The sequence below is a fragment of the Acromyrmex echinatior genome, chromosome 7, assembly GCF_024713525.1.
Source record: "Acromyrmex echinatior isolate Ae372 chromosome 7, ASM2471352v2, whole genome shotgun sequence".
Taxonomy (NCBI): Eukaryota; Metazoa; Arthropoda; class Insecta; order Hymenoptera; family Formicidae; genus Acromyrmex; species Acromyrmex echinatior.
In genome coordinates, this window is record NC_141858.1 from 13,727,902 (window position 1) to 13,749,632 (window position 21,731).

The window sequence follows — 21,731 nt, forward strand, 5'->3', positions numbered from 1 at the left end:
AGGCCGTACCGCCATCGTTCTACATGTTCCTATGTGGCGTTTGTTAAATTCGACATATATTTCTCTTATAATTAATGAAACGTTCAATCGACAATTGAATATTCTCCCATTTAATGAAAAATTTAGCACCAAATTCTCAATTAATGTTTTACTTATACAAACGAGACAATTATTCTTTCTAATTGGCTAGTAGCAACTTTTATCAAGAGCAAATTTTTATATATTTTTGCCGATATAAAAATTAATTTTCTCTGCAATAAGATAATGAAATGCCCGTGGAATATAATAATTTATATGTGGAATATAATAATAAATATGCATAATGATGTTTGTTATAAGAGTATTGAGGAAACACACTCTCTCTATTAATTTTTTCTATTTATTTTTTAGTGATATGTAATTTAATATTTTTACAAAAATTGATAGAACTGGATTATTACGACAAACGAGCTTTATAATAATTATTACATTTACAAATCTAAAATTAATACATATACATCTATAAAGCAAACAGTATAAAATGCGGACGTAGATATGAAACTAGAATGAATATTATTAAAATGTTTTTAATTACATATCTTTATATTAAATTTTTTCTTTCGTGAAATTATCAATTAATCATTAAAGCAAAGATTTATTAAATTTTGATTTAATGTATGTACGTACGATATGGATATTGAAAATTATTTCCCTTTTCCATCCGATTTTTCAAGTGTAGCATAAACTCAAAAACAATTTACGTCAGTATTGCTTAAATATTATTTAAATGGATTATCGACTTCCTAGAAAGTTTACATACTCCACGTGCGTTTTATTTCTTTTTATCGGGGTTAAGCTCGCTCTTTATTATATATATTATCAGCGACACGTTAAACGTACAAGTTAATGTTCGAAATATCGAATCTCGATTACTCGTGGCATTACGTACTTCGATCTCGTACGATGAAGTAATGGATGTTGTGGTCGGTGTCAGGATCCCTGGCTTGAAGGGTGAACACGTGAGTGTTCGGCGGTGCGTTCAGCTGGACGACCGTTTGCATCGGTAGTGGCCGATTAATGAAATACGGAGGCTCGTCATTCACATCCTTCATGTTGATGATGACGCGCTGATTGTCGGTATCTATAACGTCACATCGATTATCGCGTACACGTAACAGCCACGCGAATGCATTAACAATGTAGAGCAGCATTGCTGGTACGCCACTTGCGTGTTGCGAAATTTTAATCTTTATTGCAACGCTGTTTCAGTGCTTATTTTTTAATGGAACACTCTGAAGATTAATGACCTCAATGCGAATCTGTATTTAACCACACAACGAAAGTAAATCATGTTATTTTTTTTATTATGTTTTTTATTATGTGAGAGATACTAAATTAGATTTAGTAAGGAAATATGTTGTTTGGAAGAAATTTAATTACACGGTATATATTTCTTTCATATTGCCTGTACGTAGTTATTTTCTTTCAAAATCAGAGAAATTCAACAATATTCCTCTTTCTTTTTTATACAAATATATATTGTATATATTCCCAGTTTTTCAGTACACAAATAGCGTTCGTAGCAGTGCTGAGTGATAAACAGAAATTTATTTTGTAATATCTAAAGTGCTACTCAAAGCGTGAACAATAAGAATGCGCTTCTACAAAAGTCTTTTGAGAGACATGAAAGTGCAATTTGAAATATGAGATACAGTGACTTATGTGTTTAATATATTATAAATTGGGTGAAATATATATATATATAGGAATTGATACTTACATTGAAATCCTTTGGAAACCGATGATGCAAGAAAAGAAAAGAGTTACAATTATTATTAGTAATATATACTTGCAGAAAATATTTTTCCTGAGATGCAGCAGAGAGATACGGCAATAAATATTTTATGCAATTTGCGATTACATAATTTTGATTCATAATATGTAGGTAAAGTATATAAATCCCTTATTATTTGTATATTATAATTATATACACACATTTTATATTTTCCAAGTAATTAATACACGACAACAAAATGTGAATATTAAAAATGAGTAAAAAGAAAACGTAGAAGGTATATTCTTAAATATTTGTTGCCATATATATATTTAATCTCGCAAATTTCTGCAAAATATAATATTTTTTATCTTGCTAAAATATTCTTACCCACACAAAAAGAATAATTTTGCTGAAGTAAATATTTAAAAAGCTAGACACACATTTGAAAATAATTCTGTTTGGACTATTCGAATTGTGTAGAATGCTCGTTGTTAGAATATTCAAACTTTTTGGAGCAACTTTATCAAGTGTTTAAGCGTTTTGTATAATTATTTTCATGTCACAAAATTATTTTCAGATCTGTATCTAACTAAGTTTTTAAATTTAGCAAAATCGTTCTTTCTGTGCACGCTCGAAATTACATAAAACGAGAGATACCGCACCCTAAACAGAGTCCCAATGATAGAGCATGGAAAGAAAAGCGTGTGTACAAGAATAGGCCATGAAATGTGCCAGAGTTGAGATTACTGTTATGCATTAATTATCGAAATAAAATTTTACCATCATAATATGGGCACGGGACACCGGGTGGATATCGCACGCACGGCTCTATACATGCAGAGAATACCGAAGCAAAAATTAATTAAACAATATAAAGATTATAAAAAGATATTTGTATTTAAATACTATAAATTATATAATATAAAATATTAAAAGCGAAATTATGCAAAATAAATATTTTCCAGAAAATGTATTTTCTCCATAACGATAAAATCAAATTGATTAAAATGTATACAGAAGCATTTGTTCGCTAAAAATTGACATCAAGATCGGAGGATTTAGATAAAATTTAAAAAATTCTTTGTGATAGTACCTGTACCTGTGTTCGTAATAGTAACCCAAAAGTCAATGGTCTTTTCTGGGCCCAACTCTTCGTAGTCCCATTTCTGTTTGACCATCACAGAACCATTGGCGCCCACGGTGACCCACTTGTTCTCGTCTCTTATCTTATACGTCTCCTTTTCGTTTTCCTTTTCTAGATAAAATGCGATCTTGCCCTCGATATTTCCATCCGCCTCTGTGAAGTCGACTTTCTTTGTCGGTCGCACTGCTCTAGTGACCCTTCTCTTCTCTATACGATGCACTTCCGGTGGATCGTCTGGTTCTGAGGTGAGGAACCTCACGATAACCTTGGCCGGTTTCTCAGTGCTGCGGCTCGGCATGTGTAGGTCGTGCGCTTCAACGATTAACTCGCATTCGCTATCCTGTTCCGGATTGACTTCCGGCTCGCCGGTCAGCAACAATTCGCCGGTCTGTGGTACGACGATCAGTAGGCTACTAGGCGTGACCAACTTGTACGCGACCTTGTCCCCATCGGCGTCCTTGGCCGTGACTTTGCCCACAGTGGAGAACCTTTTCCAGCCGGGTTGCGCCACGTTATCTTTGCGCAAGGTGTCCAAATTTGTCGGTCTGATCTCGAAAATGTACAACTCGCGTTCGAAGATAGGACTATTGTCGTTCTGATCTAGCACGTGAACGATACCACTGATCTTCGAAGTGCTGAGGAAATTACCATCCGACGCGTGTATCACGACGGTATAGATACCGTGAATCTCGCGATCTAGAGGCTTTGCGGTGACTACTCTGACGCCCTGCATCTGATTCTTCAGGGTGAGATTGAAACCGGTATCGTTGGATTCAGTCTCTCGCAGAGCAAAGGGACGTTCCCCATTATTATCCGGCAGGATCTTATAGTGAACCGGAAAACTGCCACGTGCCCGCAGAACTGGAAAGCCGTCTATCCTCGTTCCAATCGGTGAATTCTCCGGTACTTCACCTTCACCCAGACGGTCATGTGAGAAGGTCAGCATGTTTCGACGATTGATGACGTAGAGGTGAAGGTCGTGGGTCTGCGTGCCGTTGGCCAGTTCCTCCAGAACGATCAGGTTCACGGAGCGATCCACCAGCGGCGTCAGATCTGACGTCGTCATCACCAGACCGTTACCCAGCACAGTGAAGTACTTGGAGAAACCGGTTTCCAGAAGACGGAAATTGGAAGCGCGACTTGCGTCGCGCCGGAATTGCGTCACCTCGTAACCTGGGTAGACATCGTGCGGCAACACGGCTACCTTGGCATAGATGACGGAAGTAATTGCCAGTAGGAAGACGATGACTTGTGCACGCAACATCCTGCTCTGTTTGTACTGCTCTCCCACTCTCTATCCCCTCTCGCTCTCTCTCTCTCTCTCTCTCTCTCTCTCTCTCTCTTTCTCACAATACGCCAGGTACCTTTACTAGAGCATCAGTGTCGATGCCAACTGAAAACAGATTACAGAGAAAATTGTTAGTCAAACAAAATAAAACATGATAAATAAACATAAAAACTATGCTCGAAAAATAAAATACTGTAAACTACTTTTTTATGAAGAAAATGTGGATAGAATAATAAAAAATTAATAATATTATATTAGAATATGTCTAATTAATTTAAATTATTTCTCTATTTAATTTTCTATTTTAATTTTATAAAAATTTTCGTATTTTTTTTAAATTTAAGAACTTAATTTAATTTAATTTAATTTAAGAAACAGATTATTTACAATGTGTTCATAATACATCATAAGAATATGTTACGTTTAATTAACTTATTTTATTATTTAAATATTATATAATTATGAATATGAATTTATTATTATTATATAATTACTATTTCAATTAATATATTTGTTAATATGTATTATGAGGAAAGTCTGTCTAATATCTGGATTAGTGGATAAATCTTTTGAATATAGTAGACTATAAGGTGTGCTATTTGTAACATTTTGTATATGTGACAAATATGTGTCTGTGAATTTATTGAAACAGATGAATTAACATAACGATAATGAGGCCATGATGGCTAATGCCTGTGTTTAAGCGGTTCCAGTGATTTTGGATGCATTTTCAATCATTGCGTTTGGAATTTGAACAGACAGAGCCGTAAATTCATTACGCGTGGACAATTTACACGCATATCCTGTGACTCTATGACGACATTTATATATTCGTGTGCAATTACACGCATGTCGGCCACAACGTGAGAAAGCCCTCATATAACGTCATTAACGTGCCTCGCACAAAAGCTTATGACCCGTGTTACGTATCGGAAGCAACGCAGCAAATTAACCTTAATTTTATTTTCGATCGAACACTGCCTATACATGACCGTAACGTGCATTTAATACAGTCACTTCCTAACATAGCATATTGTGAAGTGTATCGAGTGCTTTGCAACAAGCACACATTCAATTCTTGAAAAAGAGATGTATTAGAAAAATATTAATTAATCAAATTCAAAATCAATAACTTATTTCATTTAAGGGCCGATTTTGTTCCATTTTGGATAAACTACGTGGTAATTTATCCGATGAATAAACAAAAGAGTAAGAACATAAGAGAGTAAGAGAATTAGAGAGTAAGCTGAAATTTATCAAAGGATGAAACAACCCAGCCTTAAAGTTAAGAAATTTAAAGAGAGACATTAGGAAAATATTAATTGATAAAATTCAAAATAAAATTTATTTTGATGTTGATTTGTTGTAATTTGAAAAATATAGATGTTGGAAAAAGTTTTTTTTTCGATGAATTAAACAACAACATATTTATGTATAATATTACAATATCTACGTAATTTATTTTTTAACCTGTCACTCGATCATAAAAATGATATGTTGATTTATTTTATTTAAAATAGATAACGATATCAACCTTATTATTTGCATTTAAAAAAATTTACTTATCACGATTACATACATTTTATTTTAATGCTACTACATGTAATATGATATAAATAGCGGACGGCTCTCGTAGAATCTAATACGATCTCATATATCTTTTCGAAATGCGACTATCTTAATCTTGCGCTTTATATTCAATTACGGTAGCACTATTGTTATCATTCGTATAAAATCCGCATTGCACGAAGCGCTTACAATTTCAGAATTATGATAATACTCCAGAAAAGAGGAAACAACGTAATTCTAAAGATAAAGATAAAGCCGCGTGTATAACAGTGCAAATTGAACAATATGAATGATAATGTTTCCACATTTTATAAGCTTATTATTAATATTTTGTCTCGCTTATATTTCAATTGAAATTGAAAGAGAATTGAATACAAAATAAAATTAGCACTGTTTAAGATAGTTGTTGTTTGTAGAAATGATATTAAAGAGAAAGATACATATATTAGCATTTTATATTTTATATATTTTTTTATATTTTTTATTTATTACAAAAGAGGTATTACATTCATAATGTATAATGTGAATAATTATAAAAAATAAATATCAACATTTTTTATTTTATTCTTTTCAAAATTCAATTGAAATAAAACGATTTGATTAAGAGTGACAAAACATGTGAAGTAAATGCGGGTTGTACAAATCTAAATTAGAAAAATTTTAATTAAAATTAAATTATTTGGTACAATATAAAAGTCGTATCTCGATTAAATATGCTTTAAGAAAATGTTGTTCAAAGTGATCGAACTGTGCGATAAAGTATGATGGACAACGCTCCTTTGGTTGTCATATACTGCGCAGGATGCGATGAACAATGTCCGCGTGTACCGGAAATAAGAACCGGCGCGTACGAGTTGACCATTGTCATTTAGTAACCCTCCGTTCCATTTGATTCTATTCACGCCCCAAGAGAACCGGATGTGAGGTCAGCCGCGGCTCGTTTAAGTTTGAAACCGCTCCGACGGCCGTACCAAAAAAAGAAATGTGCGAACATAACTGTCTTTATGATGTAGGGCGGTTGTAACGCGAACGGCAATATTGGACGCAATATTACCTCCGTGCTCTAATATCATGCGAAATAAGACACAGAGATTTTATATTTGACAGTTATCTTCTGATAAAACATACGAAAAATGTCAGTAGATAAAAAATTTAAATATCAACGAATCAAATGTAATATAAGCTGTCATATAATCGAAAATTTTGTTGATTGATAATTTGAATGATAATTATAGTAATAACAAATGAAAAATGACGATAAAAGTCAAAATGCAATTAGTAATTAACTTGTCACATAATTAATTAAAAATAGGATAATGTAATTATTTCTTTGAAACATTTGCAATGTTTGAATAAAAAAAGAGATGACAAAAGACATTATTATGCAAAAACTTATATCACTTTTTTGTAAAAAATGAACAAACATTAATTTTTTGAACGAAAATAAATAAAGGTAGACAAATATATGCATTCGACTTTCAGAGTATATTTAAATAATATTTTTTCGGCTACGTAAATTAATCTCAGCTCACAATATAATTACACCAATCTACAAAATTCTTTCGCGTCGGAAGTGCGTGCGTCTCGTCTCTGAAAATTATTTTGCTCAGTTCCATCTAATATGCATTAAATTGCGTTGCTTTTTTTACGTTATTATAAGCAAATGTAAGGATTTCTAAGAGCAACTCATTCCGCTATTTCACCAACTGTTGCGTTAATGGCGCACGAATTTCTCGCAATCACACGAAACGATAACAAATTTCACGTTCGTTCCATCATGCAACGACACGAGCTGCCAAGTAAGTGTCTTTGTGTGGAAACCGCGTACTCGTAACAAGACAATACCGCAGAGTGTTTTCAAGAACTCAATCCACACCGTGCAGCAACTGTTTCTAACAACGTACCGGGTCCTGCATCCTCCGGCAACCGCCCGCAATACAGGTCACAAGAGTTTGCAATCTCTTGATACAGCGATACGCGTATATATTGTATACAAGGATCCAATTCAAATTCGAAACAAGTAGCTACCACAAATACGCGAACAAATTTTGAGACCACCTATCGACGATACGATCAAATTCTTCGTAAGCAAAACTTTCGAAAGTTATGATCTTCAATGTAATATTTGTTTCGCTTAAATCAAGTTAAATCAACTCTTGAACTCTTGTAATTATCAATAAAACGAGAGCAGCTTACAGCAGTTTATTCTGAAAAAGTCTACATGGAAATTATGTATTTTGAGTAAAAAGTATATTAAGTTTTTTTCTAAAAAATGTGCAGCTATCTGTTTAATTCATTAAGCTTCGATATCTATTTAACTAATAAACACGAAATTAAATTCTTAATTGAGCATTAAATTACTATCCCATGAGAAATTATTGATATTAATTATTTGCATTTATAGGTTTCTAATTTAATTGAACACCGATATCTTTGCAACTAATGAATTTATTCGATCAAATAATACAAGAGTTTAAAAGCGTGTTTGCGAAATTCGGATTAAATATAATTAAATATAGTTAGCTTTAAATTGATCTAAAATTCACATTAGATTATTGCGTTTATAACATTTTCTTAAATTTAATATAATTTATGACGTGCATGAAAATTCAGAAATCACACATGCGACGTCATGACATGTTTTTGTCAGTTTATGTTATTCGGACAGGTCAAGGTTTAATTCAGTACTTTCGAACGTGCATGGATATGACATTTTAATACCAAGTACTATTGAATACTTATTTAAAAACTCTTGACAATTGATTTCTTGACAACTGAATCGCGTTAGCTGTAGCGGTACGTATTGAATTAACCCACCACAATGTCATTCCTGTGTCTATTTTCGTCGTGGCCGATACTCGCACACATTCGCAACCCGTTTAAGCGCCCGCGCAGAATAATCCTCTCTTTCTCTCTCACCCTCGTTCACTCTCTTGGTATTTCCAATCTCCACTCAGTCCTCTCCCTAGCGGCCTCTCCTGTCTCGAGAAGTCGAGACCTCGAGTCTCTCGGAGGGACCGAAGTCGAGGGCCCGTAGCTCGGGAGCAGATGCTCCACTAGTCTGCAAGCCTATATTATACGGTTAGAACCGACGGAACACGACACCTAATCCCTCCTCGAAACGTATTAAGTGACTTCAGCTGGGACAGCCAGAAGCGCGGCCTTTCGAGCACAGAAAACGATACATTCGCGCGCGGTCCTAAAAAGAAAAAGAACGGCTTATTCCGGCACACTGACTTTGCGAGATCGACGATGCACTCACAACGTAATGCACCCGCATAAGATGCCTTAGCCCTTTCCGAAGATAGTCAGTCGAAATAACGTCTCGAATTTTTCTCACGAGTGAATGAGGTAATCGCAGATAGGTGCTTACTCTTTTTAGATGGTTCTGTAAAATTTTTAAAATGAAAAAAGCTAATCTCTCATACCTGTTCCCTAAATAAGAACCACGTCTAATCAGTGACGTTATGAGGAAATATATTTGCGATAAAGTAACATCTTTATTCTATTTAAAAAATCATCTTTTCCAAAATAAAATAAGCACAAAGTTTAATAAAGATTTATGTTATATTATATATAATCATTATATTAAATATTTTAATAGATAGATTTCGGTATGTTGCCGCATATATCATTTTTCAGATTTTGAGTATTTGTTAATTATATTCTGTACATTATTAAGTAGAGAATGGCATAATTACTGAAAACATAATATCCAATATAAATCTATTTTGTAGAGAGTTTTGAAATGTCATTTCATATATTCTTTAATTATTGATTGTCATATATCGTCATTACTGAAAATTTGATTATCACACTTTGCTTTAGTTTTCTTTTATATATAGTGTTTATTATATTTTTTTATTATATTTTTTATTATATATTTCATTCTTTATTAATAACTGATAAAATTAAATGACTTGAACTTAAATTAAATGAATTGATGAACTCTCTGAACTTACAACTAAATTATTAGACAAGAATCTTCATTGAACATAAGTTTTTAACAATTCGTTCGAATAATTGCAAATTAATCACAAAAACACATTTGCATATGTAATGTGTAACATCACCATTCATTTATCAAATGTCGTACATATATGTAAAATTTATTAATTTTCCTTGATATCTATATATTGTTATATTCAATAAATTCGTCTTGATCATTAAAAAATTTATCGATTAAAGTAAAAAGTCTTGACTTTTATATTTATGATAATAACAGAATTTTTTTTATAAGAAAAACTCTCAATGTGAGAGCGTTAATTATGTTACTTTCATTTAAATAAAGAATTTAAGTCTTATCTGTAATCTTCAAAGTGACAAATATTTTTAATGAATTATAATTGATGTTATTATAATTGATATTAATTATAATTATAATTGATTTGTAAAAATCAGTTATAATTATCTGAAAAGAGGGAAAGAGAGATTTCATTCAGAAATCAGTAAAACTATTTGTGTGTTTGTAGCTGCTTTTGTAAATTGAGTTGGTAACTAAAATTACAATGTCTAATATATTGCTTGTTTTGCTGAATGTAGGTTTACGTATTTTTCTTGCGCGACATTATGCATGCGCTATTATTATTCGTACAATGTGAGAACGTCAGGGAATACGGGGAATTTTCAGCATTGCAATGGCACAAAGTTTCCCTCTTAATTTCGCATATTTCTTATTACTCTTATCTCTATAGGTAAAACAGAACTAGAAGCAAAATAATATTAAAGCGCTGTACTCCGACAAGACAATACATTTAGAAAACATTCACAGAAAACGCAGTTGTTCAAATTATTCGCATAAACTCATAAAAGTATTATGACATTCTCAAGTACATTCTCAACATTTATAATTCTAAGTCTTAACTTTAACATGATTTGTATTATTTTAGAGTATATGCTCTAATATAATTGTTAATTTTGCTAAAACGAGTTGTCTTGTCAATAACTTTATAGATCCCATTATTCATATTAGAAATATGAGCATCGGGAATAATTAAATGGCATTACTTTTGAGGCTTTCATGGGTATTTTCTTCAGAGATGCCAATTAAATGGCATTATTTGATTTCCTGAAGGTTGTTATATGTAAATGTACGATTTCCGTTTCACTTGGTAAGTATTTAGCTTCACAAATGGAGATGCTTTGCATTGTTGTACCTACTTTGCAGCGCAACTTACGTTCCGCGTAATCGTGCCTTCAACAACGATTTAATTGCCATTCTCTTTTTGATAGATGACGAGTCTATTATACTTTACAGGATGGCTATTAATCCTATTGATTAAAGTCGAGTTATTGAATCTTTTTCGGTTTCTAACGATAATCGTGAATGTGAATTAGTAGTGAAAATGAGAGATCGTAAAAAGATTGATCGAATTTTATTTTAACAAAGAAACTTTATTTCATCGCAATGCTGAAAATACCGTATACTTTGACGTGCTCGCACTACACGAATAATAATAGCGCATGCATAATGCCGAAAGAGAAATACGTAAAACTATGTCCTGCAAAACAAGCAATTTTAAACATTGCAATTTTAGTTACCAACTCAATTTACAAAAGCATCTACACACACACACACACATACACACACACATACACACTTTCTGATATCTAAATGTTTTTTTTTTCATTTTCAAAGTAAAAATTGCTTTTCATTCATTAAAAACATTTGTGAATTTGAAGATTAAAGATACGACTCAAATCTCTTAAGCGAATAAGTAATTTATTTGAATCATAGAATTTCCTAATTTAGATTTATTTTATATTCTGTAACGAAATTTTTACATGAATTGGTAATGTCAAGCTTCTTTGAGATGTTGAATGTTTTTTTAATATTATTAAGTCTGCAGGTAGTATTATTTAATCTTTGTCGAAATTCTGTGTGCGAATCTAAAAGTATGAAAAAAATCTAAAATTAAATAGATCTTACTCTTATCATAGAATTACATCTTTCAATGAAGATATAATTTTAATTCTCGCTTTATTTGAAGTTCTTGAGAGTATTCACGAGAAAATGATATTGGAAGCGAAACTATTATATAGATAAAATATAGCAGACGTTGGAGCGCAGTTTCTTTCATGTGAAGTTTGTTGTAATTTCTAACGAGAAACGTGCCCTATATAATAGATGAACTTCGGAAGAACGCTCACAACCTTTATAAAACCGCTTTAAATGCGTGAAATCGGGTGGGCGCGCGTATTGCCGAGGATAAATCTTGCCAAGCTAATAGGCTTATGTCACGGTTAAAACTCGCTCTTTTTAGATAGTTGGACGAGAGAAAAGAGAAACGCTGCTCTCGGCGGTTATGACGGAGGATTTTCTATTTCATTCATGAAAGAGAAAAATTAGCTATCACTCATCGTTTCTCGGAAAATCTAATTTTCATCAGAATCTACTTTATTGTCTTTGAAAATCATTTCTAGAGAATCAGTGACATTAATCCCTTTCTTTTCTTTATAACTTATAAAATTTCATTATTTGCAAAATATATTGCTTAAAATGAATATTGTATCGATATTTCATTTAATTCACTTTTATTCGATGTTTGATTTGTGTGTGCGAGTTTTCTAATAGAAGATTTATACAGCATAACAATGAAAAAAATAACAAATTAAATTAAGATTGCCTAGTCTGTAAATTTCTTCTATTCGTGCTATAGTGACTTATTTGCAACGTTTAGGGCGTAGTAAACTGCAAGCTGTTTCATTTCATTTTACTTGCAAAGCACCCTTTCAAATGCACTTTATTCGTTCTTTATCGTAATTTCAAAGACTCAGTTTATAATCTTATCAGCGGGATGCAGGTATAATCACAACAACAGAAGAAAGGGCTTTTAAATGCACCAAAGAGTATATTGCCACAAACCTCTCGTAGCACAAAGCTCGAGGCTTTGTGCATCGCGGAGTGTTCATTACAGCTGATTTCTATGAAGTGATTTCTATGAAGGAGCACAACGCTTTAGTCGTTAATTTTCAAACAAGACAAAGAATATTTACAAAAAGTATTTTTTAATTCAATTAGCTCTTGTGATATAATTTATTTATTCTATAAAAATATATAATACATATAAATAAATAATATCTTTAAATTTATAATGGCATAGAAATGATATAAACAATAGAACAATTATATGGCACATTAATTTTTAATTACGTATGTCATAGTTGCCGGATTTTTTTGGCATATTTACTTTTTTATATTTTTACGGAAATATAGAGCATATAAACTTTTTTTAATTTGTTTATATTAGTTTCAAACATTTATTAATAAATTTTTATTAGGTAGCATCTCTTTTTTATAATTTAAATTGTTACAGGAAGAGAAAAAGAGAGAGAAACAACCAATTAAAGTTGTTTTCGATCATAGCTAAAGTACATATTTGTTCGAACCCATAAGCGACTAAAATAAATCTGGAGAGCATGATTGAAAAACACGGAACTGTAAACGACTACATTTATTTATCGTTGTTGCCGTTGTAAATATCAAATGGTGTATACGGCACGTATATTCGCAAATTACTGTAGCCACTGTGTGCATACATAACAAACTTTGATCACATGAATTAAAAATTGCAGTTATCTTTAAAAAATAATGTTCCTGCAAATTACAGTTTACTAAATAATTATTATTAATTGTATTATTAATTGTTAAATAAGGGATAATAATTTTTTTATTTCATAAAACAGTTTCTATATTTTTATATTAAAATAATTAAAGTAATTTATTCAAATATGTAATTAAATCAATAGAAATATATAATTATAAAAACACTGCATATTTAAAACGCAGCATTTAATAAAATTTGAATTTATATATTATATATCAATGTCGAATATGTATTAAAAATAAAACTAAAATATTACGAAATATAGATGAGTCTATTGTACGTTTCTAATTGTAATTATAATATTGCTTATTACATTTATTTAAAAAATTGGAAAATGTAGTAAAATGAGTAATTAATGAACAATAATTGCAAGAAATATGCAAATAAAAGAAATGATGGTTGAAATGCAGCTTTAAATCGCGTTGTTGTATCTATTTGGTATTTTGATAGAAATGTACTTGCGTGGTTTATTAAGGCTGCCGAATGTTATTCACAATTGGAAGGCAACTGTTTACATTGTCGGAAAAAATGTACGTTAATTGGCGGAGATACGAATTTTAATTGGACATCACTATTCAGTTCAGTGTACAGTTGTACAAATGCAGGCACTATTTGGTTGACCGTTGCATTTCGAAACAACGTGACTGTTTCGTTGAACAAGGAATCTAATTCGACGTATAGTTAGTGCGGAAATGATTTAACTAGTTATTGCCCAGAATTCTTGATGAAGTGTGTTTAGAAAATCCATTTTATAATTTTTTTACTGTGTTATCTTAATGAATATTAATAATTTACTAATATACAACTAAACTTTACGTGAGAAAACTATTTTTTGGTTAAAGATTAAAGGAATATAGAAAAATAGAATAAAGTAATTTACACTTTATATAGAAGAACTCTTTAATCAAAAATTAAAGAAATATCAAAAAGTAGGATAAACAATTTAAACAATTTTCGTTTTTAAAAACTTTCTATACCTAATTATCAATAATATCAATAATATTATTAATTAATTACACGGTGAAAGGTAAATTAAGCGAATAACTAAGTGTATTAAATTAAAGATTTTGAAAGTGAACTTCTACTCTTTACGCAGCTCTAATAATTTTTCTAAATATCCAAATCTAAGAATATTTTAAATAGTTGTATAAAAATATGTTTGAATTTTTATCCATGTCTAATGCCAAGCACAAACAAATAAATGAAAACTTAACTTTCAATTTTTCATGCAAAGCATGATAACCGTATCAGAAATCTATCTACTGCTTGCTGAAAGTGTTGAAAACATGATTTTTACGGTCGATGCAAGAATGTATCATTCAACAGAAGTTTCTCAGTATTTCATTCCACGCGCCGATGACAAATCAATATTTGTTTATACCGAAATTCGACACTGCCGGGGTGCGAATGCGGATTAAAAATTTTACCACGTCGAAAATCCGCGGATGCCGCATTCGTCACGGTGAAAAAAAGCATCGAGAAGTGTGGTAGCGCGGATCGAATTCAACCTGCATTGAGAGAGGTCATCGGCGCTTATGAAATGAGGCAGTTGCAACGTGGAGCATGGACGATGCAGTCCGAAATCGACAAGCCGTCAGTTAACGTCAGTATCAATTTTAAAGTAAACCAGCCGGCTGTAGGGCAACATCGCCGCGAAAAAAAACTAACTTGACTGATGGCGATGTGTTTGCTCTGATGCCGCGACGATTTTAATCAACCAATCAGCGGTTCAAGAACCTGTGGATTAAAAGCTTTATTATTTGATACCGTTGATATGCTCCAATTGGAAAACTTGACACGAGACTGCAGACTAACATATGGATTAATTTTCTGCAATATGTATTATACATAAAACTATTTCAAGACAATCGATAATTTTTTGCTTATCTATTATTGCGTGTTGAGCTTATAATATTCAGTTAAAACTTACATGACAATCACATTATTTAAAATTTATATATAACTTACTAACAATCTATATATAAATTTCTTCTTTTTAATTATATTTTTAACATAATATATTCTTTAATACATTTTTGAATTCTTAGTTTATGATTTTTTAATTTTTGTTACTTAGAAAGAATAGTTTTTTTCTGAAATATCTAAAAATTTAGCTAAATACAGATGTGAAAATAATTTTGTTAAACCTTCAAAACAATCACAGGACGTTCAAATTAGTTGCTAAAATGTTAAACCTATTTGTAACATTGCTCATGCTTAAGTTTCTATAATTATTATGATCCAATAAAATAATTAGGACACTCAAACTGTTTGCTAAAATGTCAAAACTTTTTGCAGCATTGTGCTCGAGATTTCTACATACATTATTTTGATCTACAACAATGATGATCTATAACACACACAAAATTATTTTTAGACCTATATATATATATATTTAAATTTTTAGATACTTCAACAGAATCGTTCTTTCCGTGTACATAATAAAAATAAAAATGTTATAGATGAATTTAAAACACAAAAAGAGTTACAATTGATCATAACTTAATGGAGTTTTCGATGATGAGGAACTAAACTAATTTGAGTTGATATATATTCTTCGACATCTTTAGCGTCGAATCTCTTAAAGAGACAATCATTTTCAGAGGTAACGAAGCGATTGTCCAGACAAAGTATAATGGCTCACCACGCATAGTGCACGATCAAGTAGCGGAACGTATATCGGAGTAATATACGAAGGATACCACTTTCGTGGCGATGAAAATTGACATGCCGTACACGTCGTTTAACAAACACTTTACACGCGCACAGTAGAAGGCGTTAATTTAAGACTACCAACGGGTGTTATTTGCGGGATGGTATTGTTATTAAAAGGAGCGCTCTACTCTTTTATTAAAGACCGCACGTGCGATATTTCCTTGTGCGCACGTATCCCTATAATCCTCCTTGGGGATTAGAGAGACCTTTTAATCTTTTTATCTACCCGCATCAAGTTTAGCGAATGAACTCCTGTCGCGCATGTTCTCGACAAACCACGAAAGTTTATCCTTTGCTTTATCGACATTCTCGTGCATAGATGATCAAAATCGCGTCTTTTATCTAGCTATAGAAATTTTCTAACTCTTGATATTTTCTATTTTTTTCCCATAAACCGTCTTTCAATTTGACACCTCAAATTTCGTCTAAAAAATGCGGCAATTCTTTCTTTTTACTAGTTGATGTGTATGAAGAAACAATCGGAATTTGCCGCGAAATGGTTCTTCATAAAAATATAACAACGAGTTATGTATTTAGAATTAAAAATTTTGCTAGCAACTTTCATTTATTTTTAACACAATTATAACATTCTAAATCAGCATTTTTCAACCGTTTTCAATTCCCAGTGCATTAAATAACGAGAGAAATTTGTCAAAATACATCATTAGGTACAAACGCTTCAGTGTGCTCAGCATATTCAAATCTTTTATCAAATATTGTTAATGACAGAAATATAAACACTAACATTTCAGTTTTTATTTTGTTTTAAAGGTGATTTTATTGCAATAACGATATCCTTTTGATTAAAATGAAAATAAATACAATATAATTTAAATTTTATAATATTTTAAATATTTTTCATTTCGCGTTTTACTTGCTTTTTATTTATTCAAAATTTATTCACTTTGTTTTATCTTTGCTAAAATTTTTGTGGCACTAGTATGCCGCGATACACTGGTTGAAAAATTCTGTTTTAAATCAACACGACAGTATCGAAAAGGGTTATAAAAAATTTTTATACTTAGCATTTACATTTTAAAATCGTTTTTTATCCATAGAACATTCCGTGTGTGTCTCAGGATAAAATTAAAAATATCTTATACGAGCTTATTAACTTTTGTGCTTTAGGAGGAAAGCATAGTTTCGGGATACGACCGCACTCTCGTGTCAGCGATTAGCGATGAACATGAAGAGATCCATTGAGCCAATTAAGAGGTCGAGAAGAGCACATGCTAACGAGCTGCGTAATGCTTTCTGAGAAAGTGACGCGACCGTCCGTACAATGACGGAATGTTATAACGAACAAAGAAGGGATACGGCGGGAGAAAAAAAAGCAATAGGAGAAGATCGATGATGACTAAACGGACGGGGGCGGGGATGTGAACTGCAATCGTGTTGAACGGGGTTAATGAGGGGTTACAAGCTAGCTCACCGACACAAGTCGCCGCGACGAACGGAAAAGGGTGATAACCGCCGCCAAAGAGACACTTTCGATCGATCTTTCTTCCTTTTTTTTTCACCCCTCGTGGAGACGATAATTCGCTGTGTAAACTCGCAAATCGGAATACCACCTCTGCAAATATTCCCTCGCGACGTCCGTCTTCTCCGTGAAACGCAACTCCGTTCGAGCTTGCTGTTGCGACTGACATTTTAATTGCTTGACGGATTAATTATCAAGTCAGTTATGTGTAACATTATAGCTATTATATTACGTGCATATTGCATTCTGCAATATTGTATATACTATATATATATATACAATATATATATATATATATATATGTGTGTGTGTGTGTATGTGTAATATATAATCTTGTATTAGCTATTGATCTTATCTCTTGCAATTATTATCCTGAATTAATGCTAATTGTGCTATCAACGATCTTGAATGTCAATTATTTCATCAAATGAATATTAACTTAATTAACGTGATTTGTCTACTATTCTTTTTTATTATGTGTTTTATTTTTGTCAAATTGTGTACGCTCTTTAAATTTAGTGCATAGGTGAAGTTATTTGATGAAGTTCAGAGGTTAATTAATCATTTTTTAGTCATCCTGGTTGTAATTAGTAATGTTGGCGTACCGCGTTGTATGCAATACGCAGTTCGTCGTAATTGCTTCTAGAGAAAAAGCATTTAACGTTCAGTAATTATCACCAAACATTTCAAGTGATACAATAAAAAACTGCCATGTAATCTTATAATGACAAAACCGCATTTAAATAATTATTTAAAATTATGTAAAATTAATAAAAATTTTAAATTTAATAAATCGATTGAAAAACTATAATACGATATCGAAAATTTTTTGATTGTTATGTATAAATATGGAAATATGGAAAGTCTTCAATTAAGGTTTAATTAAGATTCAATGGTCGGATAAATCTTTTTTTAATACGATTGTAATTGTGACTCATATTTATTTAAACTCTTATTGATGACGATATTCAAATTTTAAAAACTTCAAAGCAAAAAAATTGCAAAATAATTCTCACATTCACATCACGAAGTATTCTGCGAAAGTTGAAAGTGATTTGAATCCTCATGACGCATCCCAAATTATTTTATATTACTTCTTACATTCAAAGATGAATCCCCAAGTGGCTTTATAAAAGAAAAAAAATTACCAGAATTAATTCGTACTTCTTTCTATGATTGGAGAACAGACACATTTATCTTGAAAATTTCCGGATGACTGTATTTTTAATAATCTCATTAGGCGAGATACCAGCATAGATCCTTCTAAAATATCATAACGAGGACCCGCGTGCTCGAGTCGGAGACCATTAGTTTCTACAAGGAACTCCGTATGTCTCACGATCACTTCGAGATAGTTTGCCGGTATTCTCGATAAACTTGATGAACAAATCTTTCCGACAATCGGTAGCAACAGACATAAAGGATATATAGGGTACTTTAAGATATCTACGCTTCCTTTCATTCATCCCTTGAAACAAGGTAACATTGTGGCAGTTTGATATGGCGTTCTCTTTTTAATTATTCGAAAATATTCTTTATAATTTCAAAACCATCTTATCGTACTAATTTTAATAAGAAATCTTTTCCAAGTTGATTAAAAAATTTGCATGTAGCAGAAAGAGCTTAGAACATTTTATAATAAAATATCTTCGCTCTTTCTTCGCTTTTACTCCAATTATCGATGTACCCTATTTTCGAACGTGCTCGATCGATGCTACTTTTGAGATGCATAGTATTCCGCGATCGATCGAGAATGCACGGAGCTTCTTTCGATAATCTGCAGTCGAGAGTATGGCACGCGGCTGATTTTCCATCGTCGAAGGATTTCACTACGACGAAAGCCAAATCCTGATAGTGCCGGATAAGGGAAACTTGGCGATAAAATGGGAACCGTAGAAGAAAATGGCGGAATGCGGGTATATATGAGATTTCGTACGTGTGAAAGTGTATTTTACTATGGAGCAGCAGAAAATTCGGTGAAAGCATTCTTTGCACTCGTGAATTGAATTTTGCTTATACAGTCTCAAGAAATTCTGCTGACACAATTTTCGAGAAATCTTTAGGCAACTTATTTTGAGTGCTTTGTTTTGTACCAGTTTTTCTATTTGTTTTTTTTTCTAATTTATTTAATTAATTATTGCGTTTCACTTTAAAATTTCAATTTAATAGATACATACATATATAGTCTTTACGTTAACCTGACAAAAGTAAAAATTTTATTGGTGTAAAATCGGTATATATTCGATTAAATTCTCTCCGTTTAACTTATCAGATAATAATATGTTGATGTATGAAAAGCTCGAAAATAGCTTCGGAGCAACTTGTATGTTACAACATTAAGCACTATCATCAGATGTTTCCGTTCAATCCTTTTCAGTATCTCGTATATCCCATTTATGGTTAGTATCCTCACCGTAACTCAGAAGTTACATCTCATGTAACTTCTTCCCTCATACACGGTCAAACTTTATACTGATTTATGTGCGGCTTGCAGCTCTGCATCTCCTCATTGTCAACCGCACGACTGTTACGAACTCCGAAAACCAACGCTTAATGCAATTTTGCATCCATCTAATTGCACTTGAAATATATCTGATAAAGCTTTCCGAGTGTTGCGAAGGTTAATATTCAGTTTCTGTTGATCGGTGCTACAGGGAATTAAAACAACCTAGTTTATTCTGGTGTAGTTTTCTGACTTGACGATAAACGCAGTCAAATAACCAATAGAGAGTTTTCTCGACAGATCGCCGTTGGCGTTCGGTTAACTGGATTTTCCACTTTCTACTTGGGTAAGTTTTCTCTCCCGCTTCTCCTTCGATAATTACGACTTCCGGACTCAAGGCGGGTAAACGCGACACCAAGGTGACCGCTCTCACATTTAAGAAAAGACATCGGAAATCGAAAAGTTCCTTTCTGCCCTCCGGTCAAGAAGCCCTCACTTTCTCCGTCTATCGAACGAACCTACGAAAGAAGGGCGTCCATGATGGTGACTGCGGCAGCGACGTCGGAGCGGAAGGAGACAGAAACCACTCCCGTCGCGGCGTCTGATCTTCGCACATCGATTCTCGCGGGCAAAGGCCGCCGGCGCAGTTTTAGCTCGTAAAATATTTCGGCTGCTGCCGTTGGAGAACAGCCATTTTCCTTTTCTGTCTTCCTTGCTTTTTCCTTCTCTTAGTTTTCCTCTGCGTCGCTCGCTTTTTCTCCTCTCATCTCTTCTCTTTTTCTTTCCTTCCTTCTCTCTTTCAGTCTTCCTTCTCTCTTTGGCACTACGCCTTTTAATCTATCTGACTTCCTTTCTCTCGCTCGTTTAATATCCCTCAGTTTATCCTTGTTGCATCCTCTACCCGTCTTCTTCTGTTCTATCTCCTTTTAACATCTTTGACCCTCTGCCTCCATCTCTTTCTTGCTTCCTCTCTCTCTCTCTTTCTCTCATAGTTTGTCGAGAGTCGAAGAAGAAGGGTCAGAACTTAGCGATCTATCTGTCTCTTTCCGTTTCGCCTGCTGCTCTCTGGGCATCTCTTGATATAAGGGAGAACGTTAGAACAGGGGTTCGTGGAAATCCCGCAGCGACACAGGGAGTCGACCGAAACGATGACGACGACGACGACAAACTCCCAGCGGGGAAGGCACTCCGGAGTATAGCAGGCGTGGAGAAAGCGCGGAAGAGACGGAAGGGTGGGCGACGAGAGGGTCTAGAAGAGGTCGACGTGAGACGAGAGAGGAAGTGTGAGAGGGAGGGGTCGGAGGGAGGAGGGCTACTGCGTCACGAGACAGAGCGGATGTGGAGGAGAGTCGACAAACGAGGAGACAAACGTGCTCCGGTCGAAGGAACACGCGTGCGATGCGGCGCTAGAGAAATGCCGCAAAGAGGAACAGAGACAGGATGGCTAAAAGGGACAGAATTGTAGAAATACGATGAAGGGAGGGAAAATTGCCAGAAAAGGAGAGACAAAGCGGGCGAAATTTATTTCCTTCTGGAATTAAACCCCCTATGGTCGATCAGAAATTCTACATGCAAGGGTTTTATAACAGTTTTATGTGACTATGAATGTGCGAACTTGTTCCCAGAAAGAGACAGGAACAAGATAAATAGGAAAAGAGCAGATCTGTTGAAATATGGGAAGAAAGGGGATAAAATAGAAAAAAAAAGAAGACAAAAAGAGAATGAGATT

The 21,731-nt window shown here is 33.1% G+C and overlaps 2 protein-coding genes across 9 annotated transcripts in view; one reads left to right on the forward strand and one right to left on the reverse strand.

Annotated features, from left to right (window-relative positions):
- The window catches only part of LOC105153444 (neural-cadherin), a 215,831-nt gene that overhangs the window by 168,603 nt on the left and 25,497 nt on the right, over positions 1–21,731 (reverse strand). For 2 of the 5 annotated variants that reach the window (XM_087408135.1, XM_087408136.1), the window contains exons 2-4: positions 2,850–4,293; positions 2,537–2,584; positions 929–1,120 (exon numbers count right to left, since the gene is read on the reverse strand). In XM_087408135.1, the coding sequence (XP_087264261.1) occupies positions 929–1,120; positions 2,537–2,584; positions 2,850–4,164 (1,555 nt within the window). In that variant the 5' untranslated portion in view covers positions 4,165–4,293. Of the gene's footprint in view, positions 1–928; positions 1,121–1,759; positions 2,516–2,536; positions 2,585–2,849; positions 4,294–21,731 lie in introns of those variants that run through there. The other 3 variants (XM_087408137.1, XM_087408138.1, XM_087408139.1) reach the window with 3 other exon arrangements.
- Positions 1–21,731, forward strand: part of LOC105153430 (uncharacterized) — a 240,439-nt gene that overhangs the window by 70,480 nt on the left and 148,228 nt on the right. The window lies entirely within an intron of this gene.